The 24,961-nt window shown below is 45.7% G+C and overlaps 1 protein-coding gene across 2 annotated transcripts in view; it reads left to right on the plus strand.

Moving 5' to 3' along the window:
- The window catches only part of KMT5A (lysine methyltransferase 5A), a 77,445-nt gene that overhangs the window by 24,876 nt on the left and 27,608 nt on the right, over positions 1 to 24,961 (plus strand). For both annotated transcript variants that reach the window (XM_078667612.1, XM_078667611.1), the window contains exons 3-6: positions 5,590 to 5,746; positions 18,938 to 19,142; positions 23,905 to 24,013; positions 24,268 to 24,327. In XM_078667612.1, coding sequence (XP_078523738.1) covers positions 5,590 to 5,746; positions 18,938 to 19,142; positions 23,905 to 24,013; positions 24,268 to 24,327 — 531 coding nt within the window. The remainder of the gene's footprint in view (positions 1 to 5,589; positions 5,747 to 18,937; positions 19,143 to 23,904; positions 24,014 to 24,267; positions 24,328 to 24,961) is intronic.

Here is a 24,961-nt window from a genome sequence, read left to right on the forward strand (position 1 = left end):
CTGTCTAATATGATGATGTGATAGTTAGGGGGAGCTAAAATGTCAATGAGGGGGGAGGAGGATTCTGTTAACTAGGTTTCTGAGTATGATAAGGTCTAGATCAAGTGCGATTATGAGGTCGGCTATGTCTGATGCGTGTCTGGGGGCAGATCTACAGTTTAGTGTGCATTTGAGCCGTCGGGTGATGGAGGCGGAGGGGTCCAGAGTGAGGGTGACTTTTGTGAGATTATTAGAGATGGTGCCTCTATTTTGAGTAGGGGGCCTGTGAGGGTTGGAATGGATAGTAGAGATGGGGAGGTGTGTGGTGGCTACGCGGGCCATGGAGACGGAATTGTAGGAGTGTAGGAGGCCACGTATGTCCTAACGTGTCAATGTATTGATGGATCGAATACGTCGGTGGAAGAGTTATGGGCAGGGATAGAGGTCCAGAAAGGAGGGTTGTGTATGTATGAGCATGTAGATGGGGTGAGGGGCTGGAAGGGTAGGTGGGTACCGGGTAGAGAAGGGTGTCTAATATGATTTGTAAATAGCTCTTTGAATGTTTGTAGCTGCATAAGCTTCTCAATCTTTTTATGATCGGTGTCTAGCTCCATTTGCGCTTCTTCGACCTCCGTTAGTCTTCTTTCGGACATGTTGAGTCTTTCCACGTGTTTGTCAATGCGCTCCACCATGTGGTCCACTCTGTAAGTGAGGGCATCGATCTTTGTGCCTATGAACGTCATACTGTTCTGGAGGCCTTTTTCCATTGCCAGGAACATGTTTTTGATGTCTGAGGCCTCAGTGGTGTCCCCTCCATCGGACAAGTTGGCTTTGTCCGTGCCCGGAGCCTCCTGTGACTTAGAGCGCCTCTGCTCGAAGTTCAGCTTGCTCTGAGTCTTATCGCCTCTCCCCATGGTGCCAGGCAGTGCCGAGGGACAAGGGTGTAAAGGTCAACCGGGTGTGTAGCACTTTGATTGGGCGAAGGCAGTCCGGACTTAATGTCCTCGTGCGAGCGCCGTGAGGTGTCTCAGCTCCGTCGCAGGGATGTGTCGTGCAGCAAGCCTCTAGGCCGCACCCGAGACCCCACAGTTGCCCGGCTCCGCCTGAAATTCAGGGCCACCCCTCGATGTCGACACCTCTGTGAGTCCCCTGGCTGCGTATTCCTACCTTCCTGCGGGCCCGTGTTAAACTCCAGAAGGCGGCCCTGTGGTTCTGCCAATGTCCGTAATGCCCCCAAGCTCGTCAGGCTGGCTGGTGCCTTCCTTGACGAATCGGCAAATCTGGGCCACAAGCTTTCACCCCTGGCTGCACTCCTGCCGGTGCTGTGGTCGCACCGCAACCACACTGCACTGCCCCAGGGCTCCCCCAGGGCCTCGTGTCTCATGTACCCCCAGGCGCGTCTTAGTCTCTGAGTGGGGGGGGGGGGTTGCTGGCAATCCACTTCGTGCCGCGGCCTCCCACGGCCTCTGCCTGGCAGTTGCTCCCCAAGACTGCTGGGGCCCGGGTATCAGCAGCAGGCACTCGACCAGGTCTCTTTTGTCCAGCCCGTAGTCGCGGCAGGCAGCCCGCTACACCGCTCCACACCAGAGGGCAAGGGGGGGGGAGGGGGAGGCAGGGCCGGGGGGGGAAAGAAGCAAGGCCGCTCACCCCCGCTAACGAACTGCGCGGGCCGGTCTGGTCTTTCCGGTCCGCCACCGAGCACTCTTCGGGCACCTCCGCTCTATCAGGCTGCACGCACTGCTTCGCAGCTCGGATCAGGGCTGCACTGCAGGGCGCAACTCTGAGGCCTACCACGCCATCCGCCACTCGTCAAGGAAACTGGATAATTCTGGCGCCGTTACTCATGCGCCCAGCCTCCGCCGAGAGCCCACGCTGTCCACAAGTTGTGGGGAAGTCTGCTGCTCCGCTAATCTGCGTGGTGATGAAGGATAATTGGGATGACGAGACGGAGCTCTGGACTCAAGCGGCCATCACGGTTGCCGGCAAGGTCCGCCCTCCGCAAATTCTACATAACTTATTGTACGCAATTTTCATTACTACAATTTTAAGCAAACTTGTTTGCATGTTTGTATTGTAGTGTGCAGCCTCGGAACTAAAAGTCAAGAAAATCTACTTGAAACGTGATATTATACATTAACCCCTGAAGAAGGGTTCATTGAAACCCGAAATGCATTGGACTTTTAAGTTGAAAGATCTGATAATATCAATTTTTGTTTATTCCAATAAGATTACATTTCTAACATGTTTTTGAATGTTTATTGAGCCAATTTTTGTTCACCATTTTTGCTTTGGAATTGATTTCTATAGTTACCTTGATATTTGAATGATCACTTTTTTTTTCATTAAACATAGTTACCTTTGTTGCTAAAGAACTGTTTACTAAGAAGAGACTTTACCTGAACTATTATTTTTCCTTCCAAAGAGTATTGAGATTGTGGTATATTTTTGTCGTTATTTGGTCTTGTGCTAAGCCTTATATAAACATCCTTATTTTTATAATACCTTCTGTGTTGTGTCCATTTGTGGTGTATTCACTTTATTACTGTATATGGTCATAAATGCTTAACACACTGCCTCTGAGATAAGCCTGTCTGCTCTGCCAAGCTACCAAGGGGGTGAGTGGGGGTTATCGGAGTGTGTGATCCCCTTGCCCTGACTAGAGGAGGTGGGTCCCTATTTGTCAGAAGTGTATACCTCTGCCAACTAGAGACCAGCCGATTCTAACACGCGGTTTCAATGGTTTGTCTGTTTGACTCTTTTTTTTCTAAAACTTCTTTGAGGCTCCAGAGAGGTTGTTTCCTAAAAGGATCAGATATAGATAAGCTGATGCATGAGTGGTCTGAGATCACTCACGGCTCAATCGAGGTTTCTGCGATTCTGGCTGTTGCATTGCCAGAAATAAGTACGTAGTTAATGCGTGAGTAGGAGTTATGCGGGGACGAATAGAAGGTATATTCCCTTCCTTTGGGATTTGTAGTCTCCAAGTGTTCATAAAATTGAAACGTGTGCAGAGATTAAGAAGGGCTTTGTGAGAGTTGTTGGTGCGAAAAGGAAGAATTGGCTTGGTAGTTTGGTCTGCCCTGTTCCCATGATGCACTGGGCCAGGGACAGACTAATTTGCATATAGCCAGGTTCTGAGCTGGGATGGGGCAGTGAGATAAATAACGGTGATGGATCAATCCCTGATCTTTGGACTGGGTAAGAGTGGTCTGCTTAATTCAAACACTCTGTTCATCACCACCCCCTTTTCTGTATCGGTGCGAAAAGGACAGCGTGATCCCCTGTCTAATGCTGGGTCCATGGAGAGATTGCAATCGCCTGCTAGTATGTGTATAGCAGTGTCTGGGATTTTCAATTTGTTTGCTCAAATCATCCTAGAATTCCAACTCGTCCCTGTTTGGGGCATAAATAATATTATTGTAAAATTTCGTATTGTCTTTTGACAATTTTGTTGTAATCCACCTCCATTTAGTGTCAGATGTGCTTGCCACTAAGTTGGATTTCTTTGCTATTAGTCAGGAAACCATTTTTCTTTCTTATTGCGTCCAAGCCAGCAACATCGCTGTAAGACCTAATTCTAAGTGAATTAAATTGTTTTGAGTCTATTTTCGTCTCTTGGAGTAGGAAGATGTGGCCCCCTTGTTTGTGAAGGCACTCCAGTATCATCCTCCGTTTAACAGGGTGGTTTTGGACCTTAACTTTCATTGAGACTATCTTGAGGTTATGGGCTAAGACACCTGTGGAAATGTGCAACATCATAAGTGCGTTAACATTGTAAGTGGACCCCTAGCTCTGTATTAATTTTTGTGCAGTTTACTCAATAAGGGCCAGATGTAGGTAGGCAAATACCGGTCGGTAACGGCCGAAATTCTGTAATTTCAGCCGTTACCGACCGGTATTTGGAAAATGAGATGTGGGTGGGCATTTTACTGATTCGGTAATTTACCGAAGCGGTATTTTAGGGAATCGGTAAATTACCGATTTTGCTATGTAGGGAGCACTCAAATGAGTGCTTTTCCCCTTTTAGGATTCGTTATTTACCACCAACTACAAGTTGGTGGTAAATAATGAACCTTGCAAAAAGCATTTTTTTTGCTTTTCCAACAGTGCCATGTTGCAGACATACATGCCCTTAGGGCATGTATGTCTGCAACATGTGCACCCATACACAATTGAGGGGTGCAACAGGGTGTCAAAGTGACTAACTGCCATCCTTCAATGTTTTCCCCTTTTACCGAATCGGTAAATACAGATTCAGTAATTGGCATTCATTCCTATGGGCCTCTAAGCCCATAGGAATGAATGGCAATTACTGAATCGGTATTTACCGAATCGGTAATTACCAAAACTTACCGATTCGGTAATTTTTTCGGTAAAATAACCTACATCCCATTTGCCTGTTCTTAAATACCGAATCTGGGATTACCTACATCGGGCCCTAAATGATTGGGTTGTAGCCCCATTTTGTGTATGCAATGAAGTTACTTGACATATTTGCTTAAAATTCATTACCCATGTGTGCATGTCTCAATGTAATGTCTCAATTATTGCACAGTGTCCGGAAAAGTCAAGACGTGAGAATTTTCTCCCCCTCTTGTATCTGCCAGCAGAAGAATTTCCCTGACACGAGTGCAGAGGTGAGAAAGGGATACAAAAGGGGGAGAAAGTTCTCTCTTATTGACTTTTCCGGACACTGCAATAATTTAGACATTTATTTGGCAGCATTACATGGGGCTGTTTGAAAGATTCACAATATGCGGATCCGGGGTCCTTGATATTGCACGAGTTCTCTCATATGTGGAGGAATTTTCTACACAAAATGCACTCTGCAATGAAATGTTTTTGAATAGAACATCTGCAGTTCCCTGGATGCAAATATGCTTTATTTGGTAATACATTGCAGATGGAAATGTACTTTTCTCAGCAACAGTGCAGTTTGGGACATGAAGTTTTACAAATATGGGGGGTCACGTGAGAGCCTGGATTTTACAAATAAGCATGTGATTTCCTCACATGCTAGCTGCCTCACCTGTGAACTAGGCTCCGTTGGAGCTGAAATGTGTAGCGAAAGTAATGAGAGCATGCTGCCTTTTTAAATTCGAAAAATAAATGCACTGCTGTTCCTGAACTGGGCTTTAACAATTTGTTTGTGTTAATTGACAGGCTGCTCTGTGCCTGTTCTCTAGGCCGCCCTGCAGAGTTGGAGGCTCCCCTTTTCAGAGATGAACTGTGAAGATAGATATCTATCTCCTATCTATCTATCTATCTATCTATCTCTGGCAGGCAGTGCACTCATTTTCCAGTGTCTATCCACATATGATCATGCGAAGGGCTTCTGCTTACAGAGCCAGTGTATAAAGTGGGCTGATCCATTGCCCCATGTTGTATGCTTTGCTAGGCAGAAAAAAATGACACTTGAACAGATCAGTGTAATAAGTTTTTAGTAACATGATTCCCCCCTCCCTGTACCCCCCGCGCCGAAAACCTGTAGCTGGTGAGACAAGTAAAGTTGTCTCTATGCTAGATCTAATAAGAGGTGGTGGTTCACACTTTACTTCCGTATTGTTAAATTGCCTCCTAAACTTTTTTTGTTGTTTCCTTCTGCACCAGGACATTGTATTTATTGGGCAATCCAAGATCTACACCTACATGAGTCCTACTAAATCTCCCAATGTACGCCCTCCACTTCAAGAAGAGAACTCTGCCAATCCATATGAAGTGAAATGTGCAGGGAAAGCGATAATTGAAGCTCACAGAAAAGCAGAAGGTGAGTTGTTACCGCCATGGCTCCTTAGTTTACAAGTATAGTTGTATTCTCATTTTGGGGGACGAAAAGCACATCTACAGTGAACATTAAACGAGGGTAGTGTGACTACACATTTAGAATTCTCCTGCCACTCTGATCATTTTGCAGTATTCCTTTATGATGTACTTCCTGGTACTTTTGGGAATTCGGATTTTTGGGGGAGTCGTGCACTAGCATTTTAGTTTTTTTGCTGTAAAGGTGTTAGTTAATTAAATACCTGTGGGGCTCTGAGTTTCTACCTGCTGAATGAGCTGGTGCGACTTCATCATTCTCTAGCAGATGCTTGTCAGTCTGCAAGCATTGAAACGTTTTACTTCAAATAAAAATCTAGTTTTATCACTTGATAATAGCTTATTAAACTACATATTGACACTGAAGAGTACAGTAAGTCGGTAATTTTGTTAATTTAGAGCACACTGCATACCCTGGCAAGTTCCGGAGAGTTCTCAAAGTGGTTAAAAAAATACTATTTATTTATTCCCTTTTCTTAAAACGCACTAAGGACTGGTCAGTGTTGTGATGCCAGAGGATTTGTGTTGGAATGAGGCGCAATATTTGATGTGGACAGTAATCTTTTTTAGGAAGTTGTGTGAGGGGTGATCTACCATGTTAAGTGGCTATTTGGTGGTAGTATTTCTCTCAGTAAAGCAGCTTTCCAAATCTTCTTCCCGGGTGTCTGTTGTATCACATTTGCAAACTAGTAGAGTCAACGTGGAATGTGTTTCTGACTTTGTGGACTCTGATTAAAAAAAAAAAGGCAGGATGTCTATGTTTAACTAATAAGCAATTTAAAGACCGAAACGCACCGCAACATAACTTGAAGAACGGGTTCTGTTGGCAAATAGTCTTGCATACTAGTGTTCAGTACAAGTGCTGCAGCAGTTGGGGATGTTTGTATTTACAGACGGTTGAGTGACTTGGAATAGCTTGGGTCATCCAGCCTGGACTTACTCCTTTGAGTACTATGCACTGCTCGGTAAGGCATGTACATTATACATAACTGTGGTTTGCAGTTAATTGCTATTCAGATGTTTTGAGGGGGTGTTGGGCATCTTCAAAGTTGCCTGGCACGAATATCCCTCCACGCTTAACGCAGAAAATGCTGGGTTAGGTTCTCTGCACGAGTAATTAAAACCTCTGTACTTGATGTATACATGGAAGGTGTGAATAGAAGCAAAGTTGATGCATGTGCCAAAATACCTTTTTACATCTTTTGGCTGTTAAAAAAAGAAGCAAAAAAAACCTGCTATTTGGGATGTTAGGGGAGGAGACTGGCCAAAATGGTGTGGAGCTGTGGTTCCCATTTGGCTCCCGACAGGCAACATGAGCATTTTGCTTGGTTGGAATCTACGTGCTTATGCTTTCGCTACTCTGGTTAAGCGACATTACTCCCCCCCCCCCCCCCACCCCCCCCCCACCCGCAGGTGATGTTTTTGGATAGACCAGTAGGCCTGGAATAAGTCTTTTAGGAAAAAGTTACCCTGGGGCTTATTGTCCGCTTTAAGGGAGGTGTCAAAATATACATGGTCTCCTTTACTAAGGTGATTGCTTATGCAATATTATTGTATACTGTGCAGGGCTGAAACATAGAATTTGGAGATAAAGAACGATGGAAAGAAAAATGCACTCTCCGGTACCTTTTGGATCAACAGAGATAAACCCGTTTGTTGCGCCTTTGTTCTCTGTGCTTCAGTGATGTTATGCAGCATGTGGTATATAAATAAATAATACCGGATCTATTTTTGTCTAGGCATAGCAATAACAGATAGCTCAATAAATAAGAGTCAAGATTCGAGGTAGTAGGAGTTTGCAGGTTTATTACAGCATAAAGGACAGGAACAGGACAACCTGCATAGGAATAGGATGGCAGAGCCCGGCAGCTGCCGGGGCTGGATCTGGGATGAGCGCGCGCTAACATTTAATAACAATACACGATCATATATACTAAAACAGTTGCATTACAATACATACGATAGGCGGAGCAGTGGGTGTGGTCAATAGCAGTCGCGAAAGATAAGGGTGAAAGTAGGTGTAACAGAGGCGTATACATAGACATGTGATGCAAACGTAACAGAATATGTCATGAATGGGGCGGAAACATGGAGGGGGCTACCTAAGGAGCCGGGACCTCTGACCTAATGGTGCGCGCAAACTGGCAATGACGTGTTACTTGAAGAAGCTGGGGGCTACGAACTCTGTGCTAGGAGCAGAGACTGAAGTCTGGAGAGTCAGGGCGACATGTACCTAAGCAGTATCTAGTATCTGATGTTTAGAGAACATGTTGATAGAATCCAAAAGTTATCGGGGTAAAGGCGAACAGACTCTAAGACTGGAGCATGCATTATTCTACATGTAGTGCGTGATGAAGAATATTAAATGACCATTAAATGCAGTATTTCTCTTACATGGAGACGTAAAGGCTAGACAATGACGGAAACTATTGATGCGATTCAGTAGCTTAGGAATGCAGAGAAGGAGGACTGGACTGATAACTAGAATCATAACATACTCTTGGCAGACTCAGAGGCAGAGCCAGGCTGAACCGGGCACTGCAAGGCAGGAAGTAAGTGAAGGGTCAGGAACACAGGTGGGGGCTGTATCGCTCCTCAGCGAGGCTCAGGAGACAGAAGCTGAATCTGGTGTCCAGGCCCTTTTGAGGCCTAGAAACGGGAACTGTACAATGAAATAACGTGCACACTGAGAAACGTGGCAACGTAGCTTTACATAGGCCTGATATTCGTAGTATTCACGAGAACTGGAAACTGACATACTAGAGATGGACACAACTGTAATTGCGTCTTTAATCGAACATGGGGAATACATATGCATATTAATCATGCACACATAACATATGATGGAGGACGCGTAGGGACACAGAACATGGCAAAATTTACTTTTCCACATTCCCTCCTTGTCACTACGTTTCCATCAGGAAACATCAATATTCATGATACCATCTATCATTTCATACAGTATCATTTGCTCGTCTCGAATTTTCTTGGAACGGGATTTAGAACGGGACTTGGGACTAGGAATACAAGAGGTAGCACAAATGCCGCAAATCGCAGGGCCACATTGTATACAGAGGCAGCAGCTGAATATGATCGCTACTGCAATACCTAGAAAGGACAAGACTTTCCATCCCCAAGCGGAAATTATATTCCAGAACCAACCGGACCATGTCCAGGTGCCTGGATCTTGGTGTAACAGATGGGCAATTTTATGGAGTCTGGTTATAGCTGAATAAACAGACGGTGCTTTATTTGGAATGAAAATGCAGCAACTAGATCCGATGACTCTACAGGCCCCGCCCCTATCGGCCAATATGACGTCAAGGACGAGACGATTCTGTAAAACGACAAATCTCATAGCAGATTGCTCTTCAGTTAAGTTACCTAGGGCAGAGGCAGTCTCATTGACTACTGCTTCAAGGGTTCTGGTTAACCTACGAATTAGCTTACTATTCTGGATAGGTCCTATAAAGAAGAAGAAACCTCTATTGAAATCTGTATACTGTTCTAGAGCAGTTTCAGTATAATCGACAATGGGGGACTCCCTTCTATGTCTAATGTGTACTAGATGTGTGTTTCTATGATAATCAGATGGAGCTAGGAAAACAGGTGGCAGTAGGAAGGCAATGTAACAGGTTCCCTCCCAATCGAGGGGCAGACGAACATATGCGGTCTGACCACAAATAAAATAAGAATGACGTGAAGCTTTGAAAATAGATTTCCCACTGTCACTATATTTGACAATAGTAGTACAATCGCTATGTCCTACATGTACGGAACCATTATTTCTAACACATAATTCGCCTTTGACTGGTAGTACTGAAATAGCAGGTAAGTCTGGAGTGGAATCAGACTGAACATTCAGGACCATGAAATTCGAAGAATAATTACCTAAATTGTAAACTTCGTTTTCTAGATCTAACCCTGTTCTGTGGGGAAGACCTTGCTTGTCTGGGAAACATGTACTGTTAAGAAAAGACATATCTGTTGAAGATGACGTTAACGTGGACCATGCTCCACACGAACCATTATGTGAAAAGGGATACGGAAAGAGTGGCAGAACTCCCTTCGGGGTCTGGAAAGGGGGGAGTCGACCACACACCCAACAATTAGTGGCATTGCTGGTCTGGTGTGAATAATGTAACATGCGGATAAAAGAATTGTTACGCATAGCGAGGCGGTAAGAGTTCATGAGGAGGCAGATCACTAAACGTGTGCTCTACTGTAACATTAGAAGACTTATTTACATGAGGAACTGGAAAATACAGATAAAACGCATAACTGGTGCAGGAAATCATAATACTGAGAAATAATATGAAACATAGAAAAACGATACATCGGATTGAGTTTTGACTAACTCTCTCACTATGGGGGTCTATTTTATACATGTCAGAAACCGGTCTAACCGTTTCACCCAGGGGAGGACTTAGACAATCAAACTGGCTGACTTATTTTACTAGACCTTAACTTTTTCTTATACTCCTGTTGCGGAGTTGTCTCTAACAGGGAGGGTGCAGTATCATTGTCTTTTGCGGGACAGTCCTTAAGAATAGTACTTTGGCAGTCCTTTAAATCCTCGGAAATGTTCTTTGAAATTGGTTTCAATCCATAAAACCTTTTGATATGCGAAAGATGCACCCAGCCTTTGCGTCCCTCCAACTTCACAGCTGTGCGGGTGGCCAGGAGGACCTGTCGGGGCTCCTTCCAGCGAGGCTCCAGCGGACTTGAACGATCGAAATTTCGCACTAGGACCATGGATCCGGGAACGATTTCATGCGGTGCCACCTCGGTATTGTCTGGAAATGCGGCGGCAACCTGTGAACGACAAGAGTTGAGGGCAGACATCAAGGAAGCTAGGTAATCTGTCAGCATATTACTTGAAACATCGGTAATACTTCGGGGTCTAGGAGTACCCCACATGTTAGGGGGGCGGCCGAAAACGACCTCATACGGGGACAGACCTGATCTGGAATGTGCGACCATGCGCATATAGAACAGGGCAACTGGCAGAGCTATTAGCCAGTCCACACCTTTCTCTTGACAAACCTTTGCAATTCGAATTTTCAGGGTCTGATTATGTCTCTCTACGAGACCGGCTGCTTCAGGATGGCGTACACGATGGAACTTCCACTGGTACCCTAACAAAAGGGACACGTGTTTCATTAGCTCGGATGAGAATGGCTGGCCGTTGTCAGAATATACGACCCTAGGGAGTCCGTAACGGGGGAAGAACTCACGAACCAACTGCTTGGCAGTGGTCGCGGCTGTGTAATCTGGAACTGGATATGCCTCCGTCCACCTGGACAAAGCGCATACAACTACAAGGACATACTTGAAACCTCGACATCGCTCCATCTGAATGTAATCCATCTGGAGGACTTCAAAAGGGTGGTCAGGGGGCTGGAATCCACCTTGTTCCACCGGGACACTTTTACCTGGATTAAACTGACAACATATCATACAGGTACGGACTTTCTGCTTGGCTGCAGCTCGTAAATGCTTGTTGAACCAAATATTCTGGATACTGTCTAACATAGCTTTTTCTCCTAAATGTGCTGGACTATGTGCGGTATTGATAATGACTTGAACCATGGAGTCGGGGAGAAACCATGTGGCTTTACCCTTTGTTACCCATCCCTGATCTGTCTGGACCCCTCCTTGTTCGGACCATTTCTTGATTTCATCGGGAGTAGCATGTAACTGGATATCTATGACATCTTGTGTAGGGTCTTTAACTGTCATACAGGTAGTCAGATCTGGAGTGTGTGTCGGTGTCTTATTAACTGGAATGTCTGGTGTCTGAGCTGTAAGCTTGGCTGTGCGATCTGCTAGATCATTACCTTGAGAAATAGTGTCAGTAACTTTCGTATGTGCTTTGCACTTCATGATAGCAATGGATGTCGGTAAATGTATTGCATCTAACAGAGCTTGAATAAGGAGACCATGCTGAATCTTGGTTCCATGAGAAGTCATGAAACCTCTCTCCTGCCAGAGCACTCCGAAGTCGTGTACAACTCCAAATGCGTAACGTGAATCGGTGTAAACATTAACTTTCAGGTTCTTGGCGTGAATGCAGGCTTGAGTCAGAGCAACTAGCTCTGCTGCTTGAGCAGACAGGGTGTCAATACGGTGTGTTTCAATAACTTCAGTGTCAGTAGTCACTGCATACGCGGCTACTAGTTCTCCTGTACTTGTTCTCATACATGAACCATCCACATAAAGTGTCAGGTCGGGATCTGGTAATGGAATATCTGTCAGATCTTGTCTTGGCTTTGTCATGATGTTAACTACTTCCACACAGTCGTGTGTGGCAGAATTCGAAGTAACTGATGGTAACAATGTAGCAGGATTTAAAACGTTGCAGCGTCTGATTTCTATGTGTGGCTGGAACAGTGTCAGTTCATAACCTGTTAAACGTGCAATTGTCAAGTGCTGAGTCTGTGTTCGGTTTAAAAGAACTTCCACGGAGTGTGGAACTTGTACTGTCAGGGAGTGTCCTAATACTATGGAATCACTTTGTCTGATAGCAAGTGCTGTGGCTGCAACTGACTTAAGGCACGCAGGCAGAGCCTGGGCTACAGGATCTAATGTGCTCGAAAAATAAGCACAAGGCTTGTATTGTCCTGCTTGATCTTGTGTGAGGACAGATAATGCTGTACCTTCGCGTTCTGTGACGAAAAGTGTAAAAGACTTACTGTAGTTCGGTGTTGCTAGAACTGGAGCTTGACATAGGGCTTTCTTTAACTCATTGAAACTAAGTGCATGTTCAGATGTCCAAGGGAGGACAGTCGATACGGCTGCCTCCTGTGTCGTTAACTGTATCAGTGGTTTAGCTAGGAATGCATACTGAGGAATCCATTGTCTGCAATAAGAAGTAAGGCCAATAAAAGCACGTACCTCCTTCTGGGTCCTTGGCTGAGGAAGACTCGCTATTAACTGGATACGGTCTGGTGTCAACTGCCTACCCCTCTTGGACAGTAAGTGTCAAAAGTAGACCACTTGCTGGACACAGAATTGAAGCTTCGAAGGGGACACCTTGTGTCCCATCTCGGCTAGGAAATACAAGACTGTGTGAGGCTCGCTCGCAAGCACGTTCAGAACGGGCTGTGATCAGTAGATCATCGACATACTGGAGCAGGGCAGTGTCAGTTGGCATGTGAATGTTGTCTAGTTGTCTCTTGAGTGCTTGACTGTAAATACTAGGACTTTCTGTGAAACCTTGAGGAGCGCGTGTGAACATATAGCTCCTTCCATTTAAACAAAATCCGAAAAGAAACTGGCTGTCTGGATGAATGGGGACACTGAAAAACGCATTCTTGAGGTCTATGACTGTAAAAAATGTGGCTTCGGAATCAATGGCTGTCAACAGGGAAGAGATATCTGGGACAACTGGGTACTGGGGAATAATACATTTATTAAGTTCTCGAAGGTCAATCACTAAACGATATACTGGAGGTGCATTTGGATCAGTACGTTTCATAACAGGAATGATCGGAGAATTGCATACATTGGAGTCAGTTTCTACAACTACTCCTTGAGCCATGAGCTCGTCAATAATTTTGGATAAGGCTGCTACAGCCTCAGATGGCAATCTGTACTGTCTTATTCGTGGCAGGACTACACCTGGCTTGAGAGTCACACGATGGGGTGTGATTTGCATAAAGCCAACATCAGTTGAACCTTGCGCCCATAGATGCTGCGGAACATTGGACAATCTGGGATCAAAATCTCGTAATACATAGTGACCCTTGAAGTCGCGTAGGAACAATCGTATTCCCTCTGGGGAACAGCATATAACTGCACCTAACTCTTTCAGTGTCTTAATGCCTAATAGATTTTCTGGACATGACTTAGTAAGTAACAGGTCAGTAGTGCGGGACAATGGACCTACTTCTAGAGTAACTGGCTTTGATATTTCATTTACAATAGGTTTTCCTGAAAATCCAAGGGAAACATTTCTAGAGCCTGAGAGCGGAGCCCCTGGAACTTCGGCGTGACTTATAGTGGTCCTACTTGCCCCTGTATCAATCAGAAACTTTCTATCTTTCCCTAATACTTGACTATGAACATAGGGACCTTCTTGATCTACAGGTATCTCGATGAGAGGCAAGCCTACCTCCCTCTCTAGGCTGTTTCATGAATATGGCTGATACTCTGGATACTCAGACTGTGCATACTGGTACATCTGCTGTGTAACATGCTGTGTTGCAGCGATAGGCTGCGGTGCTGTAACTGTCTGTGGTGCATTCTGTGACTGAGGAGTCTGTGTAACTTGTTCTTGTCTAGGCGGACGTGGTCTTTCTTTAGTCTTACCGGTAGCTATGTTGTGTTTCAGAACTGCACACTCGTTTATAAAATGACCTGGCTGTTTACAATAATTGCAGTTTCCTTTAACGGGAGCTGCAGGATGACTGGCTTGATTCGGACCCCTTTTCTGACTGTCTTGAACGGATTGTGCAACTAGTACTTTCATTTTCGTGTCTTTCATACGTTTCCTTTCATGTTCTTGTTCTTCTCTGATTCTATTCTGGTGATATTGAAGCATCTGTAACATTTGGGACGGGGTATTAGCTTGCCAGGTACTTTCGACTTTCAAAACTCGGTTTTTAATTTGTGGACTTGAATTCTCGACTAATTTAGTAACAAAAAGATGAGGGTATGATTCGCTACTTGTCTTGAGGCCACTGTTTATGGTAAAACATTTCTCAAATCTGGAATAATAATCACTAATATCTTCGTCTTGTTTCTGTTTACATGCTGAGATTGCATCCCAGTCTTCTTTTCTAGTTGTCAATAACCTAGGCAAAACTTGTATTAATAATTCTGGTAATTCTTTACATTTATCTCCAAGACCGGTACCTGGTACTCGTGCCTTATCTTCAGCTTCTAGGACTGTCCAATCGATCTTTTTCTCTCCCACCTCCCATTCTTTTTCTTTGAGTTTCTCATATACCCCTGCGGGCAACAAGACTTTTAACATTTTAATGATATCTGGATACGTGTATTCTCCCATACGGAGCATGTCTTTTAATTCTCGGTGGAACCCTGCTGGATCTTTATCATGACAGGGAATTAACTTTTTCATCTCTAAGAGTTCCATCTTTGTGATAGGGGTGTAAACAAACACTCGTTGCATTTCACCACCCTCTGTCTTAACTGGATGCACTTCTCGTAACGGATTCTGTCTGTCTATGTAAAAGGGTTTACTTTCTGGGGGTGAGACATGAACAAAATGTGGGTTCAGAAACGTTCTGTATTTGTGGCGCTGTTCTAGAATGACACTAATCAAATCGGTACCTAAACCTTTCCATTTGTACTGGAGTAACTCGTTCAGGACATCGTGTAACGGACCTGGATCAGAATGTTGATCCTCATACAATGTAATGAGGTGCTGGATCATATACATACCCGCCAGTCGTTGCTCGGCTGGGGGCATTTTCAGAAACATTTGTGCCACTATTTCGTCTGGAAAAGTGGTAGAATCAGTAATCCATCGGACTGCTGATCGGACTAGTTCTTGTTCATGCATAGTACTTAACTCGCTATAACCGATTCGTGATTTCAGAATGTGATCGGTAGCTTGAAATACTTGTTCTAGAGAACCTTGTTCTGATGCTGGATGGTGAAAAACTGGCTTGTATTCTAGACGTGAATGGCGATCTGGAAATCTAGATTTTCCTACATACGCTATTCTGTCGGGATTCTCGTCCTCTACCTCTTCAGTATCAGTTACTTTCTTTCTCGCTTACTTGTGCTTCTTTGCGTTGTTCATGTATCCTTATTATTTCTTTACGAATCTTCTTGTACATACTCTCTATACTACTGATGGTCTTATGCTTACCCTCGGCTATATTATCACTCCACCTTGTCAGGATTTTCATTTCTGCTCGATCTTTGGTCGGATAATCTTGTTCTCGTATTAAACAATTAATCAGAAACTTTAATAGCATGAGCTGGACTTCAACTTTTCTTTGGCACATGACGTCACTAATACTTTCTGGATCATTCCCTGTACGGATGAAACGATATATTCTGTCTAGATCTTCTTTCATATCTGGTAGGGTGACTAGATACTCGGTCACCTTTCTCACGCGTAATGAATATAAAACCATATTATCCTCGCCTGGGACTGGATCATAGCCACATTCGGTAAGGGCTTTTCTTATTTCTGCAACAGACTGATATCTGGGCGTACGCTGTGACGCTTGTGCATGTAATTCGGCTAACGTTAAACGCTTGTGTGGCGGCGGGGTTCCTGGAGGACCTCCCCCTGCGGCCCCTAAACTAGAGTCGTCTACTGATGCTCTTCGTCCTGGCAGAGTGGGAAATGGAAATGCAGGCTGGACTTGTATGGCGGGCTGGACCGGGGGTACCGTAACAGGTACTCCGGTGTCTGGAGGAGCGGGAAGTGCCTGATTTACAGGGACTGGCGGAGCAGGAACAGGATTTGCATATTCTGGGACTGTGTCGTCCAAATAGGACGAAATGAAAATATCAGCTGCGGTCGGTTTGTGACGTAGCTTGGTCGGAACTAGTGGTGGCGGGAAATTACTGGATGCCTCTGGGGTTGCTTTTGGCAAGCCCTCGGCAAGAAGAGGATACATACCCTTAATAAGAGCATGCCTCTGTCTGTCTGACTGTTCGGTTTTAACTCGTTCACCAATCTCGATTAATTCCCTTTCTTGGGCCCGCTCTAAGGATTCTCTACTTAGTTCTGACTTTCTGATTTCTTTTTCGGTTCTTTTATGAGATTCTTTGCGCCATAACTCGATGGCATCTTTCTGTGACTGTCTGGCTTTCTTTTTCCATAATGCTTCTTCTACTCTCATGATGCACTCGGCATCCCACGTACCTGATACGGGCCATCTATACTTTTCTTCCAAACTGTTTGGTATACTCTACCCATAAATCTAGATACAATATGGCGCTTATGCCATGCTTCTGATACATGAAATGACCTGGACTGTCCCTAGGCGGAACAGGAACTGCTGCTTCTAGCAGACCTTTTCTGGTTTTTAACTGACGCAGTTTTGAAAAGAGCGGCATGACTGAACTATAATCTGGACACAACACAATACACAATAAACACGATAATTACTTCACACTCATACCACGACATTAAAATACATGAATAACATTCAGAATAACAGTTCGAACAGAATACTACCTGGAATACGGAAAACAGAATACATGAATTTTCTCGAGAACAGAACTGACTAGAACAGAAACTAGATGCACTGCTGAAACAGTACGAAACTTACCGGTCTCATACAGAGACACGTCAGGACCCGCATCCACCGAAGTGGACACTTCGTTTTGTGGGTCTGTGTACCACCAACCCACGGACCAGAGTCAATTAGATTGACCCTGTCTAGATACTACCCCAGCAACGGTACTCACCGGGCAGCAAGAACGGAAGGCCTCGGACTGGACTGGACTGCTTCGACGCCGGACGGACGAACTTCGAACTTCTGTTACGGGTGGGCCTCCGGATACCTCGGACCTTGGACTCTCGGCTTGGGCTCTGGTCGGGACTCGCCGCGTTCCTCCACCGTCTCGTCTGGATGCTGGACCGCCTCCTCCGTCTCCTCCGTGGGCCTGAGGGATACTTAAAGCAGAAATATCTGCCGGTGCGCAGAAGAGTTCCGTCACGACTGCAGAGGGTCAGGGGGCCGGTGTGGCTTCACCGACACGTGGGGAAAGGGCAAGTCCCTGTTCGGGCGCCATTATGTGGTATATAAATAAATAATACCGAATCTATTTTTGTCTAGGCATAGCAATAACAGATAGCTCAATAAATAAGAGTCAAGATTCGAGGTAGTAGGAGTTTGCAGGTTTATTACAGCATAAAGGACAGGAACAGGACAACCTGCATAGGAATAGGATGGCAGAGCCCGGCAGCTGCCGGGGCTGGATCTGGGATGAGCGCGCGCTAACATTTAATAACAATACACGATCATATATACTAAAACAGTTGCATTACAATACATACGATAGGCGGAGCAGTGGGTGTGGTCAATAGCAGTCGCGAAAGATAAGGGTGAAAGTAGGTGTAACAGAGGCGTATACATAGACATGTGATGCAAACGTAACAGAATATGTCATGAATGGGGCGGAAACATGGAGGGGGCTACCTAAGGAGCCGGGACCTCTGACCTAATGGTGCGCGCAAACTGGCAATGACGTGTTACTAGAAGAAGCTGGGGGCTACGAACTCTGTGCTAGGAGCAGAGACTGAAGTCTGGAGAGTCAGGGCGACATGTACCTAAGCAGTATCTAGTATCTGATGTTTAGAGAACATGTTGATAGAATCCAAAAGTTATCTGGGTAAAGGCGAACAGACTCTAAGACTGGAGCATGCATTATTCTACATGTAGTGCGTGATGAAGAATATTAAATGACCATTAAATGCAGTATTTCTCTTACATGGAGACGTAAAGGCTAGACAATGACGGAAACTATTGATGCGATTCAGTAGCTTAGGAATGCAGAGAAGGAGGACTGGACTGATAACTAGAATCATAACATACTCTTGGCAGACTCAGAGGCAGAGCCAGGCTGAACCGGGCACTGCAAGGCAGGAAGTAAGTGAAGGGTCAGGAACACAGGTGGGGGCTGTATCGCTCCTCAGCGAGGCTCAGGAGACAGAAGCTGAATCTGGTGTCCAGGCCCTTTTGAGGCCTAGAAACGGGAACTTTACAATGAAATAACGTGCACACTGAGAAACGTGGCAACGTAGCTTTACATAGGCCTGATATTCGTAGTATTCACGAGAACTGGAAACTGACATACTAGAGATGGACACAACTGTAATTGCGTCTTTAATCGAACATGGGGAATACATATGCATATTAATCATGCACACATAACATATGATGGAGGACGCGTAGGGACACAGAACATGGCAAAATTTACTTTTCCACAAGCATCTGATGGGATAGAGGCTTGGTGTGTGCCTTCCTAAGTCACAAACTCCATGTTAAATCTGCATTGTGGAAATGAAAACCTGATCTCAATGAAAGGGCACAGTTTCATAATTTCCATTGTGTTGTATGGTATAGTCTTAAGGTGTAGAATTACAATTAGTACATCAAGACCTTTCAAGTTTTTATTTTATTTTTTTGCACATTTTCACCCACAGAAAAAAGAAATGCTTGTAACACAGCTGAACTTGCAATGAAATCCATAGATAAAGAAGTATGTAATTCCTCAGAGCCCATGCACAATGGCCAAAAGGGAACATCAACAGAAAAACAAGTGGATGTTGCATTGCCGCCAGTGGTTAAAATAAGTGCAGTACCCGCCACTTCCATCAAAGCAAAACCTGCATCAACAGCAAGGAGGAAGTAAGTGAATTGTGATCTGGCTTTGGAATAGGTCACTTATCTGTTAACTAGTTTAAGTAGTATTGTAGTTGAATTTATGTTTTGCTTACCTGTAACGCCCCTAAATGTAGTATTTAGGGGCTCCCTGAACCTTCTTTCCTTAGATCCAGATTACGGAACAAGAAGACCTGCCGTGCAGCTGCTAAAAAGAGGAAGACACCAATTGATTTGGCCCCATCCCTATAGGCCTGTGGAACCTCAAACCTGCTCCTGCAACACCCCGGCTTCTCCAGTGGTCAGCAACCTCTAAAACCCCAGAGGACCTGAATGCCTTGCGACTCTGACTACCTGGGTCTCCCACGAGCAGTGGTACTGCTCAAAGCAAGTAACGAGCCCTGGCATCAGCCCGGAACCGCAAAACCTGCACACTCTGCACCCGCCAAGCCTGGCCTGTGCTGGAGTGAATCGAGACCACGAGGACGTCTTCCCCCCCCCCCCCCACCCCCCACCCATGATTCTGACCTAGAATCCAGTGCCCAAGGACCCTCCTCGACGACCGTGATGACACCTGCAGCCTCAGGACAAAGGACCCCTCCAACCGCGAAGACACCCCGGTGCCCCACAGCCCCCTGTGCTGAACTCCTGGGTGCCTACCTATCCTCCAAGATCCCAACTTACCCCTCAAAGTATTGGTCGCTCCAGAAGATCCTCCGTCCCCGAGCCTGAGCCTTTGTTCCCTTTTCAAGATCTCCATTGAATAACATTGAGCGCCCGAAGGCTCAAAATCACCCTGCATCCAGCCGCCCGAGTGCCTCTGGCAGTGCAACCTTTGTCCTATCCTACTTCCCCATTTGCCCTGAGTAAGTGACCAGGAGCCCAGCTCCCACATCCCTGTGTCCCATGCCCACAAACCACTGCCCTGGCATTCATCAGTCACCCCTCTAGCTGGGTGCCCTATGCAAGTGGTGAGGTACAGGTGTATGAGCCCTGTACCCCTACAGCACCCAGGTCCATTCCTGGGCACTGTAAGTGCAGTGCTGCCATTAAGAGTATATGGCGCTGGGAGGTTGTCCTCATAAACTCCACAGCACCATAATGGCTACACTGAAGACTGGGAGGTTTGGTAGCAAACTTCTCAGCACATTAAACCCACACTGATGCCGGTGTGGGATTTAATGTAAAACACACCACAGAGGGCATCTTAGAGATGCCCCCTGAAACTCGACCTATCTGACTGAGTGGCTGTGTAGGCTGCCACCACCAGGCATGTTTCTGGACCACAGGGTCGAGAGCTTGCTGCTCTTTGGGGCCTGAAACAATGCACATCCTGGGACAAGGTGCCAAGCCTCCTTCCCTGCCCACCCCTCCAAGATGGGCAGGGTTCACAAAGGAGAAGCTTCAAAGGCATACCACCTTTGTGAGCCTCTCCAGACCACTTGCTGCTCTCAGCAACTGGTCCCCACTGGTTCTACCCCCACTTTGGGCGGGAGACCCGGCGGGAAAAACAAGTGAAGAAGAGAGGTGTGCCCACCTCTGCCAACCCCACTCCTAAGGTGGGGGAGGCAAGGTGAAGCACAACTTTGAGTCCCCGCCATCTTGAGGATGGGGGGACTCAGCCAACCAGGGACAGGCTCCTGCCCCCCTCCCACTGGAGAGTGGCTGAATAGGGGGATGTACCCACCCCAGGGAAGGGACCCATTGGTCCCTGCTCTCTTCCTACCTGTAACTTCCCTGAATTTAGTATTTAGGGGCACCCTGAACCTTCCTTTCTCAGATCCAGCAACCACAAGAAAAAGAAGTTAAGAAAGACGAGAAGCTGTGCAGAGCTAACAAGAGGACGACTCCCACTGACTTGGCCCCAGCCCTACAGGTCTCTCTCCCCTCTCCTGCAAAACCCCAGCTTGTCCAGCGGCCAGCAACCTCAAACTCCAGAGGACCTGCCTGCCTTCACTTTCCAAGCTGTTTCTCCCGTGAACACCTGACATGTTTGAACTGCAGCTTCTGGTGCCAGCCAGGAACTGCAAAGCCAGCCCACTCTGCACCCGCTGAACCTGGCCCCAGGTAGACTGGAAAAACACCACAAGGAGGTCTTCTCCCCCCCTCCCCCCCATGGCAATCCTGACCCGGGATCTGGCGACCCCTGACCTGCCTCAAGCCTCCAGACGACGCCTGAAGCCTCAATCCAGAGGACCCCCCCCCAACGCGACCAGAGCGGGCAAGAAAATCCAACATCCCAAGGCACCCCTGCACCCGATGCCCCACGGCCTTGTGTGCCCAACCCAGCGGTGCCTAACCATCTCTCAACATCCCAACTTACCCCTCGAAATGGTGGTCACTCCTGGAAGATCCTCGTCCCCGAGCCTTCAGTGTTTCTTTGTCCCGGAGAATCTCCATTGAAATCAACAGGCCACCCGACCTCAAAACGGCACCCTGCACCCGGCCGCCCTAGTGCCACTGAGGGTGCCCCTTTTGTGCTAACTTGGTCCCCCTTTTGTGCTAACTTGGTCCCCAACCTGCCCTGAACCCTAGGAGCTTTGCTCCCACAACCCGTGGCCTGCTTACCAGCAGCCACCAACCAGAGTGCCCCCCCCCCCCCCCCCCCCTATCCTCCGTAGGATAACATTGGGCCTCAACACTCTGCACCCGGCCGCCCGAGTGCCTCTTAGGGTACAACAACGGTGCATCTTTGACCCTGGGAGACCCCCGAGGCTAACCCCAGAAACCTACCTCCAAAGACCGTTTTTTTTACCTGTAAACCGACAATCTCTTTTTCCTCATAGAATAACATTAACACATTTTCTCCCAAAAAGTTTTCAAGTGTTGACTTTTGAAAACTACAAATATTCCTTAAAAATCAGCCGAATAACCAAAACGCATTTTCTCAACTGTTTTCAGGAAATGTCCCAGTGCTGAATCTAGGTATGCAGGACTGAGTAAGAAAAAGTATTGTTAACATAACTTACCTGCTAAATGAATTTCCTCTCATAGGATAACATTGGTGATTCTATGTGAAAAAGTTTGTGTCAACTTTTTTTTTAAATGCAATAATATTCTTTAAAAATCGTACCTCTAACTAAAACTCATTTACTCACCTGTTTTCAGGAAATGTCCCAGTGCTGAAACTAGGATCCAGCCCTGTTAGCAAAAGTAATCTGAAAAGTAATTAACTGCATTTTACTTAAAAAGCCCATTCATTCGAAAGTATTATACCTGCAAAGTGTTGCAAACTGCTTACTTAAAACTGTAACCAAAAAAAACAGTACAAGTTATACTACAATTTTAAATTGTGTTCACACAAGTAACTTACTACTGCAAAGTATTTCTATCCTTACCTGTGCCAGGCTTGCTTGGTTCTAGAAATAAACAGTATATCTTTTTTTTAATTTTTTGTTTTATACAAAACAATTGGCCTAGAGTTCAGTTCTTGAGTGTGTGAATTCATTTGCTGACCGAGTGGGTACATCAAATGCATAACACTGTCCTCTGATACTGCCTTACTGCTCGGCCAAGCTTCCACTTTAGAGAGTAAGGTTCTATCTAACTTTAACATCTGCCAAACCTCTGGAGACCCTTGGACTCTATACACACTGTACCTCCTTTTGGTGCAGTGATTATATAGAGCCAGTTTCTTACACTCGGGACAGACCTTCGTGCTGGGATCTTGCATAGTTTGTCATCTGTGTTTAGGGCACCCTGTATGTCTGTGGGTGGAAGTCGGCTGACATTAATCATTCTCAGAGAGGATGACTACTCTTGTCTCTCACCCTAGCTGCTTCCTGATAGCTAGTGGAAGCTTTGACCCATCCAGCCTTCCGCTTCGGACCATTCTGTAATTGAGTGTCTCGCCTGGTCATGGGATCTCCGCACTCACCCCGTCAGGAGGCCAGGGCCAGCCAGTCCTGTTAGCCTAGCTCCTAGCACACAGTGAAAGACCTTTGTAGAAGTACCTGGAATTCTGCTGATTACAAATTTGGGTCCCCAACTTAAGGTCATGTCCTGCAATTAAAGGCAAAATGTTATACTTGGGAACCACAGTCGTTACTATAACGTCTTTGATTGTCTTGGATGTGTCACCATTTCTAAAAGCAGCCCATGTCTTCCTTCCCCTGGGTGAGTGTTTGGTTGCTTGTAGTGGTTACCAGTAGCCCTCGCTAACTTTAGTTGCACTTTCCCTCCTTCTGGGTGGATGTCGTGCGGCTTGTAGCAGAATGCTTAACAGTCAACACTTGAGTTAGTCAGTTGTTCCTAGGTGAATGCTACATGACACATGGCTGACTGCGCCACAGTCCCTCAATGGATTGAGTCTTGTCACTTCATACCAGAGTGCAGGCTTTACTTGATGCCAGTCTTGTATATTGGATTCTGGCTACTCCTAAAAGGACCGTTTTCTCAAACTGCATAGCCTCATACTTCTGCACAGAAACATCTCCCACATGTCATTCCACATCCAACAACGCCAGATCACCCGGAGTGCCAGGCACCAGATTCCAAGTTTAAGCACTTTGTTGCCTTGTGTATATCCATGATACTGTTTTGCAAGGAGCGGTTTAAAAAGCATGCTTGTGTCCATCTCGACTACAACTGACAGTCTAGTCACACAGATTACATTGCTTTTTATAAGTGAGGACAAAAGTGAAAAGCATCTGCCGCGGACATTGCTGATCACAACAATGATGGTGTTCGGTTCCACATGCAAGGCTTTTATAGGCACTACCTTCATTGTGTTCTCCCTTGTTGTTTATGTGCTTCCATACTTCATGATGTGTTCCATTTTTCCCTCCAGGCTTCCAGTCTCATCCTCCAGGGTTCAAGGAAGACATTCTCAGAATCGCAAGGTTACAGATTACTTCCCGGTCAGAAGAAGTGGCAGGAAGAGCAAAGCCGAATTACAGGTATGTGCCAGCTTCGAATCGTAGGCAGTGCAATAAAACCCAACCGTGTAAACCAATTGCCATGAATTGTGAGCCCTCATGGATCCAAAATTAACTAAGAATCTGAAAGCTCAACTTTGTCCACTGCACACCGAGGATACGTTTTTGTTTCGTATACTGTGTTTAATTGCTTTTCTTCACTATGAATTAGTAACGTTAACGCTTGACTACATTTACTGTTAATATAACACATTTTTTTCTCACATTATTTCCAGTGTGAAGAAAAGCTAAGAATAGATGAATTAATTAAAAGCGGTAAAGAAGAAGGCATGAAGGTAAGATGCACCCCTAGTTTTAAATATCTTAATCTATATATTTATTTTCATAGGAAGATTATGATTGGCCTGTTTGGTGACGCATGTGTTTGGTGAGACCTAGGAGATTGCTGGTTAACCCATGACGCTACACCATTATGGGCCATTAATTAAGGGTGTGAGAAGTTGCAGTGTTGCACTTTGCCTATTTTGTTGCTTTTTTTTCTCATCAGTTTGAAGCTGGTAGAGGTTATTTAAAAAACCCTGAGCAGCTACGGCAATGGTCCTGCCCAGGACTGCAAGCTCACTGCTAGCCAGTCGCATCTTTATTGGTTCCTGCTCAGTCATTTGATTCTATGCGCGCATTCATTTGCCGCTTATCTTGGTGAGTCCAGTCTAGGCGATTTTCTTTTCTACTGTAGTTCACCCGATCTTGACAAACGATGGGAGCCATTTTGTGCATTTGGATTCGTGAACGGGGCCCCATTAAGAAGCAGCCACTTCTGAACTTGAAGTCCTTTAATTCTTCCTTGGGGGCAACTTGGATTAACCCCCTGGTGAGAGATTCCCACGCTGCAACTTCTAGATATTGGCTACTCACTTCCCTGTCTCGATGAGGAACTTACAGACCTGCGGTCGAAACACAGTCTGTCAT

This window comes from Lissotriton helveticus, chromosome 11, assembly GCF_964261635.1.
Source record: "Lissotriton helveticus chromosome 11, aLisHel1.1, whole genome shotgun sequence".
Lineage (NCBI taxonomy): Eukaryota > Metazoa > Chordata > Amphibia > Caudata > Salamandridae > Lissotriton > Lissotriton helveticus.